The 15,975-nt window shown below is 36.0% G+C and overlaps 2 protein-coding genes across 2 annotated transcripts; one reads left to right on the forward strand and one right to left on the reverse strand.

Annotated features, from left to right (window-relative positions):
- Positions 1 to 4,242: 4,242 nt before the first annotated feature.
- LOC133301664 (pectinesterase inhibitor 7-like) lies at positions 4,243 to 4,857 on the forward strand. Its single transcript, XM_061501323.1, has one exon. It carries the CDS (start codon positions 4,243 to 4,245, stop codon positions 4,855 to 4,857), a length of 615 nt encoding a protein of 204 aa, XP_061357307.1.
- Positions 4,858 to 13,329: 8,472 nt separating this feature from the next.
- On the reverse strand, positions 13,330 to 15,610 carry LOC133301672 (uncharacterized). The gene is made up of 2 exons (XM_061501335.1): positions 14,488 to 15,610; positions 13,330 to 13,538 (listed from the first exon to the last, which is right to left on the reverse strand). Exon 1 carries the CDS (start codon positions 15,540 to 15,542, stop codon positions 14,490 to 14,492), a length of 1,053 nt encoding a protein of 350 aa, XP_061357319.1. The 5' UTR covers positions 15,543 to 15,610; the 3' UTR covers positions 13,330 to 13,538; positions 14,488 to 14,489.
- Positions 15,611 to 15,975: the final 365 nt, after the last annotated feature.

A 15,975-nucleotide genomic window follows, 5' to 3' on the forward strand; every position in this document is an offset into this window, starting at 1 on the left:
GTCTACAATTACTAGTCATGCCTTCTGTTATTTTGCTTTGAAAAATATTATTTAGTTCGAATTTCTTTTCTTAAATAAATAGTTATAGATTTTTTAATATTAAATTATGATCATAGCAACAAGAAATAAATGGATAAGTGATAAGTACGTAATTTTTTTTCTTTTTCATTTATATTTCTTTTTATAAAAGCTCATTTGTATTATTGAGTACTTTTTATTTTCTTATTAAAAATTGCTTATGAGTTTTTGATTTTATAAGGAATTCTTACGTATTCTATGGGTAAGGTTGTTTAAAGTAACGATCAATGTGATCTAATTTTTTTAGTAGGAAACTGAGGAGTGGAAGAATTTACATGTCATTATCAGTGTAAATATCAAATTTTGTTAATTGATTCATGAGCCCCTTAAAAATGATTAAATGCTTGACCATCCTTATACTCCAGCTTCACCAATTGTCGCACAGGGTGTACTTTGTTACGAAACAACTTCTTTTGAATCGATGACTCTACCTTCGTATATAATTCATGAACATTGGTGGATGTTAATATACGTTCAAACAAACTTCTATTGCTCACTCTTTATGTCCCTTTTTCTTCGACTTCTAATCTTATATGACTGATTTGTAAATATGTTTATAATATATGTGATCTCTCAAAAACAAAGGGAAAAAATTACGAGATTGAAGGCTCAAATCTTCCACCCTTCCCGTGTAACATTAACATGACTACAAAAGTATTTTCACTCTTTAATTTTACATTAGAAAGTTGCACTCAACATCTTATCTACTAATATGATGGTTTATAACAAATTTTTTCTCACCTAACTTAATGAAACACCCTCAGCATGTGGTGAAATTCACATTAGTTTAAGAGGATGATAATCTTTCAAACTCTTCACCCAATTATAGTTCTCTCTTAGATGATCACTCTTGCTCGGATTGATGAATTGCTTAATGCCTTGATCTAATATCATCTTCCCTTAATTGGGAATGATTAAGAGATCTTACTTCCAAACCTTACATTATTCATGAATAAATTAGTACTTATTTACCAACTTAAAATAAAATAAAATAATGTTCTATCTCTGGGAATAGAAGTGTCTAGTTAAAGACCAGTGAATTGATCTTGTATCCAGGGCTCTTTCAGGTATTTATGAAAGAAATACCTTTGAGGTAAACAAATCATTGTGCACAAAAATAACGGCATAGTTGTTGTTACTCACGGCAAGTGCACCGATCGTACAAGTAATATAATGTGTTAAGTAAGAGATCGTTCCCACGAGAATTATACTCAAGCACTAATTCACTATCGCGACTTAAGTTGGACAATCAATGTTGTAGTTGGAAATAGGATTTGAATTTAAAATATTAAATAGCAAAACTAATTAATCTCAATAATTAAAAGAAAACAAGAAAGTAAAAAATTTGAATTAACTAACGTAAATAAAAACGTAGCCAGGGTTTCGATTTCCTTCAATCTCTTTATTACATTTGAATTCCTTCTTCACGTTAATCGTCCTTAGTATCAATCTAATCAATTCTTTCGCATGTTATTAGAGCTCAATTCCTTGTTACCCGAAAACCTTTAAAAACTTGAAAGAACCCTAGTTCCCCGGTTATTCCCCAAGCATGCAAGCATTACGTTCAAGAATCTTAACGATTGCGCAAACCCTATGTCTATTCCTAGAATCATAACGTTTACGATGAAGTTATCAGATATGGATCACACACCAACATCCCTATTGTCATGAATTTACCTATGATCAATATATAAGATTCAAGCCTATATAAAGCATTAAAAACAGATAACTTCATTCATGATATAAAGGAAAATTAACATAACGAATTGTTCAAAGCATAATAAATTGATTGAATTCCATCTAACCCTAACTACTTAAAGAACTAGCCAGACATAACAATATGAAGGACAAAAGAAACTAGAAAAGCTCCCCCAAACTCCATGGATGATTGGTGAATCTTCAATATCTCCAGTGCAAAATTGACGTTGATCCGTCTCCGCCGCTCACGAACATGAATCTGATGTTTCTCCGTGTTCCTTCAGCCTCCAAGCACCCAAGAGTTGTTTTGCAATGTAAAAGTTGTGTATTCTGACCCCCAAATGTGTTATTTATTGGCCAAGAGTTCGTATCCTAGTTGAATACCTCGTATGGGCCTAAGTTGGGTTTCTGGGGCGCTTAAGCTTGCTTCAGCGCGCTAAAGCTTGCTAGGATGGTGATTTTTGACTCGCGTTGCGCGCTTAAGCGCGATGGAGGCCGCTTAAGCGCGCTCCTCGCGACAAAAATTTCTTCTTGTGGCGCGCTTAAGCCCTGAGTTGGGGCTTAAGCGCCCATAGGCCGAGACTTTTTGCGTATTTTGGAGGCTTAAGCTTCCTTATTTGGGCTTAAGCTTCCATTGGCAGAGGCTATTTGCTTGTTTAGGAGGCTTAAGCTTCATGATGGAGGCTTAAGCTTCCTCTCTAACAACTTGATAAGATCTCAAATCTATCTTGTTTTTGATCTACCTCTATCATCTCTTCTAGTTGTGATCTCTATCTATCCAATCTTCATCTTTGACTCCTTTTGTCAACAAATCCCTTAAAAATAGCAAAGATGATTCAATTAAACAAAATTCAGATAATGTTCATGATTATTATATTAAACCCTAGTTTTTGACTTATTTAACTTGATATTTTATATTAATTTAGTCTATAAAATAAGATAAACTAAAGGTTTATCAATAGTCAAAGAGATGGTGTGTACACAATGACAACAAGTAATGATAGAGAGTAATAATGATCATATTTGTAGACTTTACCTCTTATTTATTTAGTTTGCTCATAAGTAATAGAATTCTGGACTTTTAAGGGGGTGTTTGGTAGTGGTGTTAACGGGCCGAGCCGAACCGAGTTTTGGTCTTAAAAGATTAAGCCTGTATTTAAATGTGTCAGCCTGACCAAACATGTTACCTGTTATGAATATAATTTCAGCTTGTGGCCTGTCTTATTTATAAAAAATAAAAGCCTGGTTTAGCATGTTTAAAAAAAGTAAGAAAAGAAAATTTTATCCAAACAAAATATATAATCAACAACACTAGTAATTCCATAAATATTCATAAATTTAATGTATATCCAAACAACATAATATAAAACAAAATCATTCAGAAAGTATGTTTAATTAATAAAATGGGATGAAATGGATTGAGGAGAGAGAGAAGGCTATCACAAGTAGTATAAAAAATATAAAATAAAAATTAATATATTAGGCCAGCCTGAGAGGCTCTAAGACCGAGCTTTTGAATTGGAGCCCGAGGCCTTTTTATTAAACGAGCTTTTATAGAAGTTCAAGCCTGATTCCAACAATCAATTTTAAACATGTAAGCTCAGGCCTTCACGAGCCGAGCCAAAGGCCCCTGTAAGGCCCCTGGCTCGTTTAGCACTCCTAGTGTTTGGTATGAAGATTTTGATAGAATGCTTGGGAAAGTGGAGTGGAGAAAATATGTTTACCATGTTTGGTATAAGATAAGTTAAAAAATAATGGTATAAAATACTTGCCATGCATAATTTTTTCAACTGGACATTAACAAAAAAAAATGCAATTCAAAAGATGGTATTTTTTTTATCCTAGAACCAAGAATCTTGCCTAAGAACATTTAAAAATCTTTGGACACATACAACCCTATCATAAAAAGTAGGTTTCAAACAAATTTTCAAACACTACGGGTACTTTTGTAATTTTCTTTCACATTCCCACATATATTTTACAATCCACGAAACATAGCATTAATATAATTTTTGACAAAAATTTTGGTCTATCAAACATCTTTTTGTAACTTGCTCAAGATAAAAAAAATCCTGGCATATTATCTATGACTTTTTTTTTCCTGTAAAAAAAATATCTCTCGTACGAAATGATGACTTTTTTGAGACCCAATGTTTGATCTATTGTCGTTGTATTAGATGAGTATCATTTAAGAATTATTTCATTTATTTTTTATTTTTTTTCCTATTATTTTCCTTGAACCTTTTAAAATATAAGCTACTATTATGGGCCCATAACAAATAATAATAATCCTAATAATAAAATTCTTACTTATTCCCTTGGATAATGGCACTTTGGTTATTATTCTGAAAACATTAGGCATAAAGCAAGGCACCCAAAATCTGATACCTACATAAACTCTCACTAATACACTGACACTTACGCACACAACAAAACAAGCACGAAACGCAAATCCCAATGCCAAACATGAAAACCCATTTCCTCCTTTCCCTCCTATTCTTGACATCAACATTCTCCAATCTCCGCCCAACAGCCACCGCCGGCGAAGGTTACGGTTACGGCGACACCGGTTTCATCCGCACAAGTTGCAACACCACGCTGTACCCGGACGTGTGCTTCTCCTCCCTCTCTCGCTACGCCAGCGCCGTTCAGCAGAGCCCCGCCCACCTCGCTCGCGTCGCCATCGCCGTTACGCTCTCAAAAGCTCACCGCATCGCCTCCTACCTCTCCCGCCAAGCTGACTACGCCGCCGACGACTCCCGCGCCGTCTCCGCCGCCCTCCACGACTGCTCCGACAACCTCGACAACGCCGTCGACGAGATCCGCGACTCGCTCAGGCAGATGCGCCTGCTAGGAGCCGGTTCTGGTTCGGTGTCCGGTTCGTTCCGGTTCGGCATGAGCAACGTGCAGACGTGGATGAGCGCGGCGTTAACGGAGGAAGAGACCTGTACGGACGGGTTCGAGGACGTACCGAATGGTTCCCTGAAAACGGATGTATGCGATCGCGTCTCTAAGGTGAAGAAGTTCACGAGCAATGCTTTGGCGCTGGTGAATAGTTACGCTAACCAAGTAATGCCTTGAAAATCAACCTGTGATATTTGATTGCTTTACTTTTAGTTTCTGATAAAACTCTAAAAAAGAAATTAATATTGTGTAAGTTAAAAGTGTGAATCCTTCTTCCTTGTATGTAAAGTTTGGTCTCTATGATATGCCTTAGTTTTTTTTTTTTTTTTTTTTTTAATGTCGGGTTTGGTCTCTTTTTTTAATGTTAGGATTTTGGTGGGGATGTTGTTAACTCTTCTTTCTCTCCTTCCACACACACTCTCTCTCTCTTTGTGAGTGTTATTTTATGAGGGTCATGATTCATTGCTGCAAATGCAAATACAGCAAAGTTGTTAACAATAACTTTGGCATGCCAAGTGCTTGAGCCCATGAGGAAACATTGTGCTTTTTTTTTAAAAGGTTATTCGCACATTAATGATTTTTATATTTTTATTAAAAAAAAGAATGTATTTATTTTTTTGTACACTTCATTTCTCTATATCCTTTCCCCACCTACAACCCCTGTTAGCAAAATAGAAATTTAGTTATACCCATTGACTAAAAAGAGTGCGTTTTATTAATAAAAAAAAAAGTGTGTTTTAAAATATATATTTTCTTAATTAAAAATTATGTAGAAATAATATGAAAAGGTAATATTTAAAAAACTATTATTTTGATTCCCTTTCTTTCGCGATTGATGAGAGTCAATTGAAATAGATGTTTTTATTTTATTGTTGCAATTGTTTTCTTTTTTCTTTAATTAACTTTGGGGTAATTAATTCAATATTTAAAATTTTAAAAACTATTATTACCATGTACTTTCTACATATTTGCTCACACACTTTTTATAAATAGTAAAATCATTACGTAAACGTGTAAAAGGTTAAGCAAAACTAGGTAAGATTAAATAATAAAATTGAGTAAACGTTTAATAATGTGTATAATTTAAGTAGATAGATTTTTTCATAAAATAAAATAAAAAAAATACTCAACACACTTTTTCGCACCTTTTTTGTGTGTGAGGGATATCAGTTTACAACTTTACATAATAAAAAAAATTAAATTAAATATAAGGGTATTAACTATATTAAATATTTAAAATTATATGGAGGAAAATTGTATTGAATATGCTTCAAAATGTCGCAAATGCTCAGTGTGTTACAATCGGATCAATGTAAATCCTTGTCAATTGCATAATTTGGTAACGCTATAATTATTGTCGATGTGGCGAACAAATGTGATCGGGCCTATAAACCGTAAGGCTACTAATGGGCATTGCTTCATTGTAGTATCGATTAATTTATTCATTTTTGTGGATATACGCAGTATCATTCGCCAATGTCACTGAGAAGGTGTTCTTCTGAAATTTGAAGAACAACATTATGAGCCGATATTGATTACAAAAGAAGATAAAAACATATAATGGTCCAAATCTTAACGCTGCGGAGGTTGAAAAACTTTATTAGAAATTCTTACTTCAAAATCACTATTCTTCTCCTTATAGACCATGGATAAATGACACGGTGGAACCAGTAAAAAAAATAAAAATAAAAACGTAAAATATCATCGCCAAAATAATTGTTAATTTTAAAGACTGGCATAAAATTCTACCATACGTCTTCTATACTATCGGACAAATATCTATTAAGGGAGAGGATTCAAGGGTTAAAGGAGAGCATCTCTTAACTATTGATCTTTTCTTTTTAATGCACTATAGTTGCTGTCAGCTATGATTCTTGTTGAAAATATATGAAATGATTATTGATATGTTGATTTGTTGGTCGTGCACAAATTGCTGCTAATGTTTCATAACGGTGTCATTATCATCAAGGGGGAGAATGTTAGGTCTTGTTTTCACGATGAATTTGCAAAAATTTAAGTTTTTGAGTAAGTGGGCTTAGATTGATTGTTTCCTTGCAATTAAATTGACTGCCTCATAATATGTCATGATTATTTAAGGATGATTTGGTTTTGTTGGATCCAGCGCTTACCATTAGGTCAAAAGTTATAATTGTTCTAACTCTAACCTCACACTCGATTTTGTCAAGGTAGGATGTTGGCCTCACCAACAATTTCCCCCCAACACGTGTCTTTCGCAAAGTGTCATCCCGAGAAATCAAACTTGTAACCTCGACTCTGATACTAAGTGTTAGATCGAGTGTTTATCACTAAGTCAAAAGATATAGATGTTAGTCAGAATGCTACTCTTTCTACTTACCTTTACTAGCTCAAGTATTATGGTTCGATTTGACTCTGACCCCACATTGGGTCTTACCAAAGTAGGATGTTGGTCTCACCAACAAATTTATGTTCCCCAATGTAACGGGCTGGACTAGAAACTAAGGCCCAAACAGTAAAGAGGATCGCAGCATGAGGAACGATTTGTTCCTAGGCATAGGTGCAAGGGTTAACCTGCTTTGCTTTATTTGGAAGGCACCGATGATGAGCCCCTTGATGTCGAAGTGGAACAACCACCTGAACCAGTTGCAGATGCATCAGAGGCACCGTCGCAAGAAATACTCTATGAAATTCAATACCTTATTTGGGCATCGTTCTACCAATTCATTTCGATTACTAAGAAAAATAGCAGGTCAGCCAGTACAAATTATAGTGGATGGAGGTAGTACCCACAATTTTATCACTCTTTGTATGGCTTCACATCTCCATTTAACTTTACATGCCATTACTCCCTTCAAAGTTAAAGTGGGGAACAATGATGCACTTTTATGCTCTGCTTCTTGTAAAACAATTTTGGTTGACATTCAATCATATTTATTTCAAATTGATTTGTTTGTAATAGAATTGCAAGGGCAGACATGATTTTGGAGGTATAATGGTTGTCCACAATGAGTCTTATTATAACAGACTATTATGTTTTAACCATGTCATTATTCCATAACAATACTCAGGTTCTGCTACAAGGAGATCGACCTCTGAATCCAACCCACATCAGCTCCTCTCAGCTACACAAGTTGATGGTTCATGATTCCATTTCTTCTTGCTTGATGTGTTTTACCACTGAGCCTGATGAAGCCCATGCTAAACAGACTGCTCACGCACCTATTCTAAGCCTGTCTCACCTATTGCACAAATTTTTTGATGTTTTTGCGGAGCCATCTACTCTACCCCCTAATCGTGCATACAACCATCACATCAATCTGCTACCCAACTCTAAGCAGTGCAAGTGAGCCCTTACCGTTATCTGCATTATCAAAATAATAAAATTGAGAGATTGGTGGCTGACATGTTGAATTTCGGAATTATACAGCCCAACCACTATGCTTTGAGCTCACTTGTTTTATTGGTGAAGAAGAAAGACGACACTTGGCGATCTTGTGTCGACTATCGTGCACTTAATGCTATTACTGTGCAGGACAAATTTCCCATCCCAACCATTGACTATCCTTCACTTTCTTCCCCTCAACACAAGAAACATTGTTCCCTTTACTTTTCCTCCCCCTTGTCGCCTGCATCCAAGGCCCAAATCTGGTATTCTCCACGTCAACTCCTTGCGATCTCTCTCCTTATTGCATTCCTTCCTCAACTATATGAGTAATTTTATTGGGATAATTTTCAATCCTATGACCATATTTACCACACCCATAATAGATGAGGTGTAGTCTTTCATATTCCATCTTCTTAATCCTTCCTTCCAGTTTATATTCTGCTTGGAGAGGCTTATTCAGGTCCAGCTCAACACACAATCTCGCAAATCTTCCTCTGGCAAGTGAAGTGGTAGCGACATCCACTCTAATAAACTTCCCAAGCCAGTTTCCAATGCTTTTAACCAATTCTGTATTAACATACTCGATCAGGAATTCTGGAAGACGAACCCAAGCCATAATCTGGTTGATCGCTGCGTGGTATGGTTGTAAGTTCGGCTCCCAAGACCTAATTGCAAGATAATGATCAAAGATGATCCAAGGTCTTGCCGTAAGTGCATAGTCCATATCTTTCTTGTCTTCAAATCTTACCAGGAAATAATTGTTCTCCAAATCAGTCACAAAAATTCTGCCCTCTCTCGCCTATATGTTCTCCAACTTTTTTCTCATGAAGGATAAGGAGAGGCTCTTCCCCATAAGTTTTACAGAACAAGCTTTATGCCACGGTTTCCAAGCTCTCTTCTTGAGCTCATCCGACAGTTTAAAAATCATTTTTTCATCTCTATCCTCCTCCCACACAATAGTTGGCTTACCTGTTGAATCATTTACAACATTATCTTCCTCTTGATCTTCTATCTCATCCTCATTCATTTGATTAATTTCATCCTTTGTTGGCCATTCACCATTGTGTCGCATAAACATTTCTTTAAAAGACATGTTTTCAATCATCCATCCTTCCTCTCTTGGAGTCATAGCCTACTCATTACTGAACATTCCATCACCTCCTTTGTTCTTCTTATTACTTCTTTGGAGTAGATCAGTCTCCTCCAACGAACGAGCATGGCCGGCTGCCGAAGACATGAAAAATACCACAAATCCTAGATAAGTTTAACAAACCCTAGGAGAGCTTTTTTTTTTTTAGTATCCTAATAACAACTTATTTTAAATTTCTTTCTTTCTATTCCCATTTGAGTAGAGCTACTTGAATAGATGTCTTTATATCAACTGATTCAAGAATAAAAAATTTGAAAAAGAAATTATGGTATCCAATATTTTACTTCCTTAAACAATCTCCAAGTTCCTCTACAAATTAGTGTTAAAGTGTGCAAAACTCATCAGAAATTCTTAGGTATCATCATGGTTCATATTATGTATCGTAAAATTAAAAAATTAAAACCAAGAATGTTGTTATGTTTCATATCATAACAATACAAAAATATTAAGTAATACTTAGGTTCTGCTTTGAAGATGGGAAGTGATGAACAACTGTATTGACATTCTTAGTATTATTTATCATGGGATGCTATTAATTATAAGATAAGATATTGTAACAACCAATTAGTATTATTATCAATGTTATTACTAATCAATTTCACCGTTAAATCAATTATATTGATCCTACGGTTATATTTATTTCTATCTTTGTATGGTTATATTTCTCCATATTTAATATGAAAGCATTAAATATGGAAAATCATAACCATGTAAAGGTGAAAATAAATATAAAGTATTAATTATAGGGAATCATAACCATACAAAGATGGAAATAAATATAACTGTTGGATCAACATAATCGATCTAACAGTGGAATTGATTGGTGAAATTGTTTGGTAGTAACACTAATTGGTTGTTACAATATCCTTCCCCGTTAATTATATAGAACTTGGGGCTAGATAAGGCGCACTTCACCAATCCGTTATTGATCATTATCATAGAACAAGTGTTAAAATAGGGTTCACAATTTTTGGCCTATGTTTGATTTTGTGCTTCCAGTTTCAGGTCAATTTCACATACTTGAGAAGTCTCTTTTCCTTGCTCTATTATCTGGCATGCCTATCCACATTCAGAGCTTTTTGTTTCTAATGCCAACGATGTTACCCGTATTTTCTATAGCCTTTCATAATATCCTGCGTTCTCTTTTATTCTCGTAGAAAATAGAAAAATGGGATTCATGTATTTTTGTAACCAAAAATAAAATAAATTGCAAATGTCTGTGACAGAACCTCTGTTCTCATCAACAATTCAATCCCTGTATTCCATCTCTATTTCTTTGTTTCGTCATCTTTTTTCCTTATTTCAACGAGTCTCTCTTTGTCACCATACCCTCTTGTTTTTAGTGATATTTGGCTTCTTATTTTGTATGTAGTATTGAAAGATTCCATATAGTTATGGAATTTAAAACTTCTTATCATGTCTAGTTTGGGAATGGGTAGAGAGGAAGCGTGATGGGAAAGGGGAAGGTTGCGATCAAGTTCACTAAGAAAGTTTAATTTTTCTCCCTTTTCTACTTACGCTGTGATATTTCTTTTTCTTATTTTTTTTTTTTTTTGTAAATATTTCTTTTTCTTATTTGATGTAACAAGCTTACGATTAAATATTTAAATTCAAAATCTTTGCTGTCTTAATGTTATCATAGGGGCCTATATTTCAGTTTGATATGAACATGAAGAAATATTGATGACAAGAGGAAGAAGGTGATGATGGAGCAAGAAAAGGAGGGATAACTTGATCAATCCTGAAATGGAAAGATATTCTTTAGTGGGGAAATACTTTATCATGTTGTTGGAGAAAGTATTTCTCATATCACTTATATGTGCTTTGTTTTTTATTTTTATTTTTATTTTTATTTCTTAATGGTGAGACTTACCTTAAACATGTGTGTGTAGAAAATTTTATTTCCTACGTGAAAGGAAAAAAACAAAACCCTTCTTTATTTGGTGCTTTCATTTTGCTGTTGGATGTTGAAACTTTTAAACTTGGTTGCAACACCGATTTGACAACAGATAGAAATTCTGTAAAAACTTCCAACTTTGACTTAATTCATCTTCCAAACTCATGCCTTTTTTTGGTAGTTTTTGAAACTGAAACGCTGTTGTTTTTGCCCATACATTGCTTATATGTTTGAACCTATAGACTCCGGAGCTTGAAAGGAATGTTTTGCTGTTAACCAAATTTTATATCTATATGTTTAGTTTCATATTAAAGCGTGTATATTTTTATTTAGTTAACTGTTCTTTTTGGTTTTACTAGAAAAGCAGTCAGTATTATTTGTTGATCCGATTTAAAATATTGATGAATATCTCAAAGATTCTGCATCTACATATGGATGATTGCCTTCAGGGGAGCTCCATTTGTAATTTGGTGAAAGCAAAAATTGAGGAAAAGTTGGGAATTAACTGGTAAAGCAATGTGCTGTTTTAAGTTTTGTTTATAATTTCTTTAATCATTTTTTGCCATACTTATTTTTTATTTTATTTTATTTGTTATGACTAATCATCTCCCCACATTCTAAAATAATTTGCCTTTTTTTTTTTATCCACAAAAAGGTCTTAATACTCGGGTAGGCAATAAGGAGACGTTTGGGTGAGGAGAAATTTTTATGAATAATAAAAAAATGTAATTACTAGGGAAATGATTGAATAGTGAGTTTAGTAAGAAAATGTAAAAAAAAATTGTTTGGTTAGAAAAAATTTTACTGGAGAAATTAGGTAACTTTTATAAAGTCTATATTTGATTTTTGGTAAAATATAGATAAATAAAATAATTGATATTACGAAAATAATCTTGTTTTTAAAAAAATTTCAATCAGTCAAGCTGCCCTTTACCCGTAAAGAGGGGTTATCCTTTGCCAACCTCCATATAAAAAAAAGGACAGATCTAACACGACGAAATTGATGTGTCGAGGTTTCCGGTGAGCAACCATCACAAGGGGCATCCGGCTTTACCAAATGGGCGTCACTTGTGGGTTCTCCAACTGGGTTGAATTGGACCTTATACGAAGGGAGCGTTCCAACCCATAGTGGGTGTCACTTCCTTGGATTATGTTGGTAAGTTGAAACATCAGAAAGATGGAATAGTTGAGCCACTCTACGCCATGTCGTAGTTATTATGCAATATCAAAATCACAAAAGTCATTATCCTCTCAATCTTAATAGCCAACGAAGGAAGAAGCAAAGCCGTCCTAACCTAAACCTTGAGCGACATCAACACCAAGGCCATGGTGTTTCCTCCCCAGCGATGCTTCATATTCTTGGAAAAGACAAGGACAGGAAATTAGATCCTTATGCTACCTTGTTCAATGAAGAGCGGTAGGAAGCTCTAGAGGCTAAAGAGCAACTCAACCTTGACATGTACGAAGAGTCATCAGTAGAGTGGTTGCTAAATTTTGTGGACACAAAATCACCAATATCTTCATTACTGCTGGAGTTGGACAAGAAAAAAGAAGAGGGTATAATGGTCTGGAAGAAATTGTCAAAAAGTGGTTTACCCGACTTTTCACATAAAACCACCTCCCACAACTCTTTCTAAACAGTGAAGAAAGCTATCATTCGAAGACCAAATTGGAAATGCAATGCAAATAGGATGGCTGGGGATTTTGAGTGAATCTATTGAACCAAACACATGCTTTCTGGATTGCTTGCTTCATTTGCATAGGAAAGCTTGAAAAAACCGTCAACCAAACAAACACCACCTAAGGGTGTCCACAAAAAATCCCTAAAGGAGGAGAAGGAGAGGAATGAAGCATTAGGGAATTATTTAAATTAGTTGTAATAAGCTCAACCAGAAGAGTGTCATTCCAAGTACAAGTAAGATAGGGTTAGCGTTTTCTCAAGATTCAAGCAACCAAATATTAATAAGCTCTAAGATCAGGGTCTCAAATCTCAACTTCATGTAAAAGAGGAAATCATTATCAAGAGTTCAAGACTAACAAAGGTTAAAACTTAAGTTACATCAGCAAGAAATCGATGAAGATGCCCCAAGCAATGAATTGTCGAATCACATCATGAAACATATAATGCGTTTCAATATCAGCTTTTGCCTGTCATGTTTCTTCTTGTTCCATATTAAGGTGTTTTCTTTGGAGCTGCGTCTGTAAAGAGTAGCCATAACAGGAGAAATCATGGAACAAGCACCATAGTATCAGAATGTACTACAGCAAACCAAGAGTGCGATTACACTATTTGAAAAACAGGCTAGCTCAGTGTACAATTTCTTCCATCAAAGCTCAGGAGGCTTAGCTTGTTTGAAGGAGTGACTCAATAATTTCAACTCGTGGCCTGCTTGATTGATGTTTCACAAAGGCATATAGCAACTATTTCCTTGAAATACTGATCAAGGCTGGAAATGACATAATTAGACTGATATTATATAAGAAAAAGGAAAACATTAGAATACAACAACTTTGAATTATTTTCATCCCTTGTCACACAATCACCATGACAAATGAACCAAATTAAACCATGAATGTCATAACATGTTTTGTTTAACGATTGAGATACAGAGAACACCAACCACCAGAGAACTACTAATTAACATTATACTTGGGTCCAAGAGGCAATATGTATGGTCATCATTTAACAGAAAAGGAAGTAAGTCCAATGTTATGAATAAAACAGAATGGCACCTAAGTTGAGAGTTGAGACTCCCATAATTTATGCGAACAAATCAAACAAGTATAACTAAACTACCTATGTGATTATGCATCATAAGCTGTACAGACATGATCTAAAATCTAGTAAACTGGAATCCCTATTCTGGCATCCAAATCAATGAGCGCAAACTCTCATGCTTTTATCAGCATATCAATCCAATCTATGCATACTCATCCCATGGATCAAGCCTATCAATCATTCACAGAATAGCCTTCGAAATGTGTTCAGTTAGCAGTGCCATATATGGCACACTTCATCATTGAGTATAGCAGCTAATGCATATGATACCAGATCAAGCCAAAATCTAGGAGAACAAGCATGCATACACATCAGACATCTTAGAACATCAACAGCTACATGTATTTCAAATTCCCTCACATACGCATATGAAATGTCAGCACCCTCTATAACATGGATTTTGTTGGACACATCATATGTAACAACAGGCATCAACATGAACATCAACATCATGTGGGGTTGCCAGTCATATCATATAATGATAGATAACAAAATGGATTCAAAAAGTTATTTTTCATTGAAGATCAAAAGCATATAAATTACATCACCTAATTTACAAAAACAAAAAACATCCAAAGACAAATAAAACAAACATCAAAAGGCTTTTAGCTTCTCACATTCATTCACTCCAGTACTTCTCATCACCACGATCACCATCGGAACCTTCCTCGGTCAAACTCATCTTGAAACTCTCGACATCCTCAACAGCAGCACTCCTAAACAAACCAACATCCACAGCACCAGACACCATGTGATATCCACGTGACTTGAGATCCTGAGGCCCATCATGCGGCAATGCAAAACCAGAAAGGTAAACCTTCTCCTTGCTCTCCAACACCTTCCTCTCAGCTTCCCTCAACACCTCCTTCACCTTCTTGTTCCCTGGGTCCCACAAACACCCCAAGCTAGCGCTAAGATCTAACGGCCCCATTTGCACCACATCAACCCCATCAACGGCTACGATCTCATCAACATTCTCAACCCCTTCCTCCGATTCAACCTGGCACATAACCAACAACTCCTCCATGTAACTACCAAGGTACCCATCGTCGATGCCGTACCCGGAAGCCCGAACCACCGGGTGGGCCGACCCGCGAACCCCACCCGGCGGGAACCGGCAATACGACACCGCTTTGCGAGCCCATTTTGCGGATTCGATCATTGGAAACATTATCCCCTGTGGGCCCAGGTCAAGGGCCTTCTTGGCCCACATGGCGGAGGTCTCGGGGATGCGGATGATGGCGGCGGTTCCCGCCGCCGCGATCGCGTGGAGACAGGGGAGCGCGTCGGAGATGCCGCCGTGGCCGTGCTCCAAGTCGACGACAACGAAGTCGTAGCCAGCGAGGCCGGCGATCTCGGCGATTGTGGGGGAGAAGGACAAGAGGAAGAGGCCGTAGAGGGTGTCGCCGTTTCGGAGGCGGGACTTGAGGTTTCGGGGAGAGATGGCGGCGTCGACGGCGGAGGTTGCGGCAGTGGCTGCGGCGGCATCTTCGGTGAGGGATTTGGGAATGTGTGGGGTGTTGGGTCTTGAAGAGGTGGTTATGGGTTTGAGGGGTTTGGGATTGAATTTGAGATTTGAAGGTATAAGAAAATGGGGTTTTGTTGTGAGAAGAGAAGAGAGGGATGTTGTTGTTGTTGTTGTTGTGACCCTGATGCTGTTAGTGTTCACCATTTTTGTGTTGCTGTTCTTCACGGTGAGGAAACTCCGGTGGAGTGATGGTGGAGTTTGAGAAATCACACTGTGCCATTTCCACTCTATTTTTATTTATTTATTTATTTAATTTATTTTTTTTGTCAACTTTAATTTGTCTCGTTGCTAAGATCACAAAACAAAAGGGGGATTTCTTATTTTTTTTTTTACTACTTTTTTTTTTGGTGTTCTACTATACTTTATTATTCTAGCATTGATATAATCAGCAAATATAAAAGTCCATAACAATTTTTGTAAGAAAAATAATTGATACAAGCTACGTTACATCGACCCGTGACACAAGCTGACATATTAATTTTAGAGTAAATATATTTTTTGGTCCTCAGTAAATTTCACGATGTCCGCTTTAGTCTCTAGTAAATAAAAAAACTCGTCATGGTCCCTAAGAAATTCA

Source organism: Gastrolobium bilobum, unplaced genomic scaffold (genome assembly GCF_033153095.1).
Source record: "Gastrolobium bilobum isolate Gb01-03AN ecotype WA unplaced genomic scaffold, APGP_CSIRO_Gbil_v1 utg20349, whole genome shotgun sequence".
In the NCBI taxonomy this organism is placed as follows: Eukaryota; Viridiplantae; Streptophyta; class Magnoliopsida; order Fabales; family Fabaceae; genus Gastrolobium; species Gastrolobium bilobum.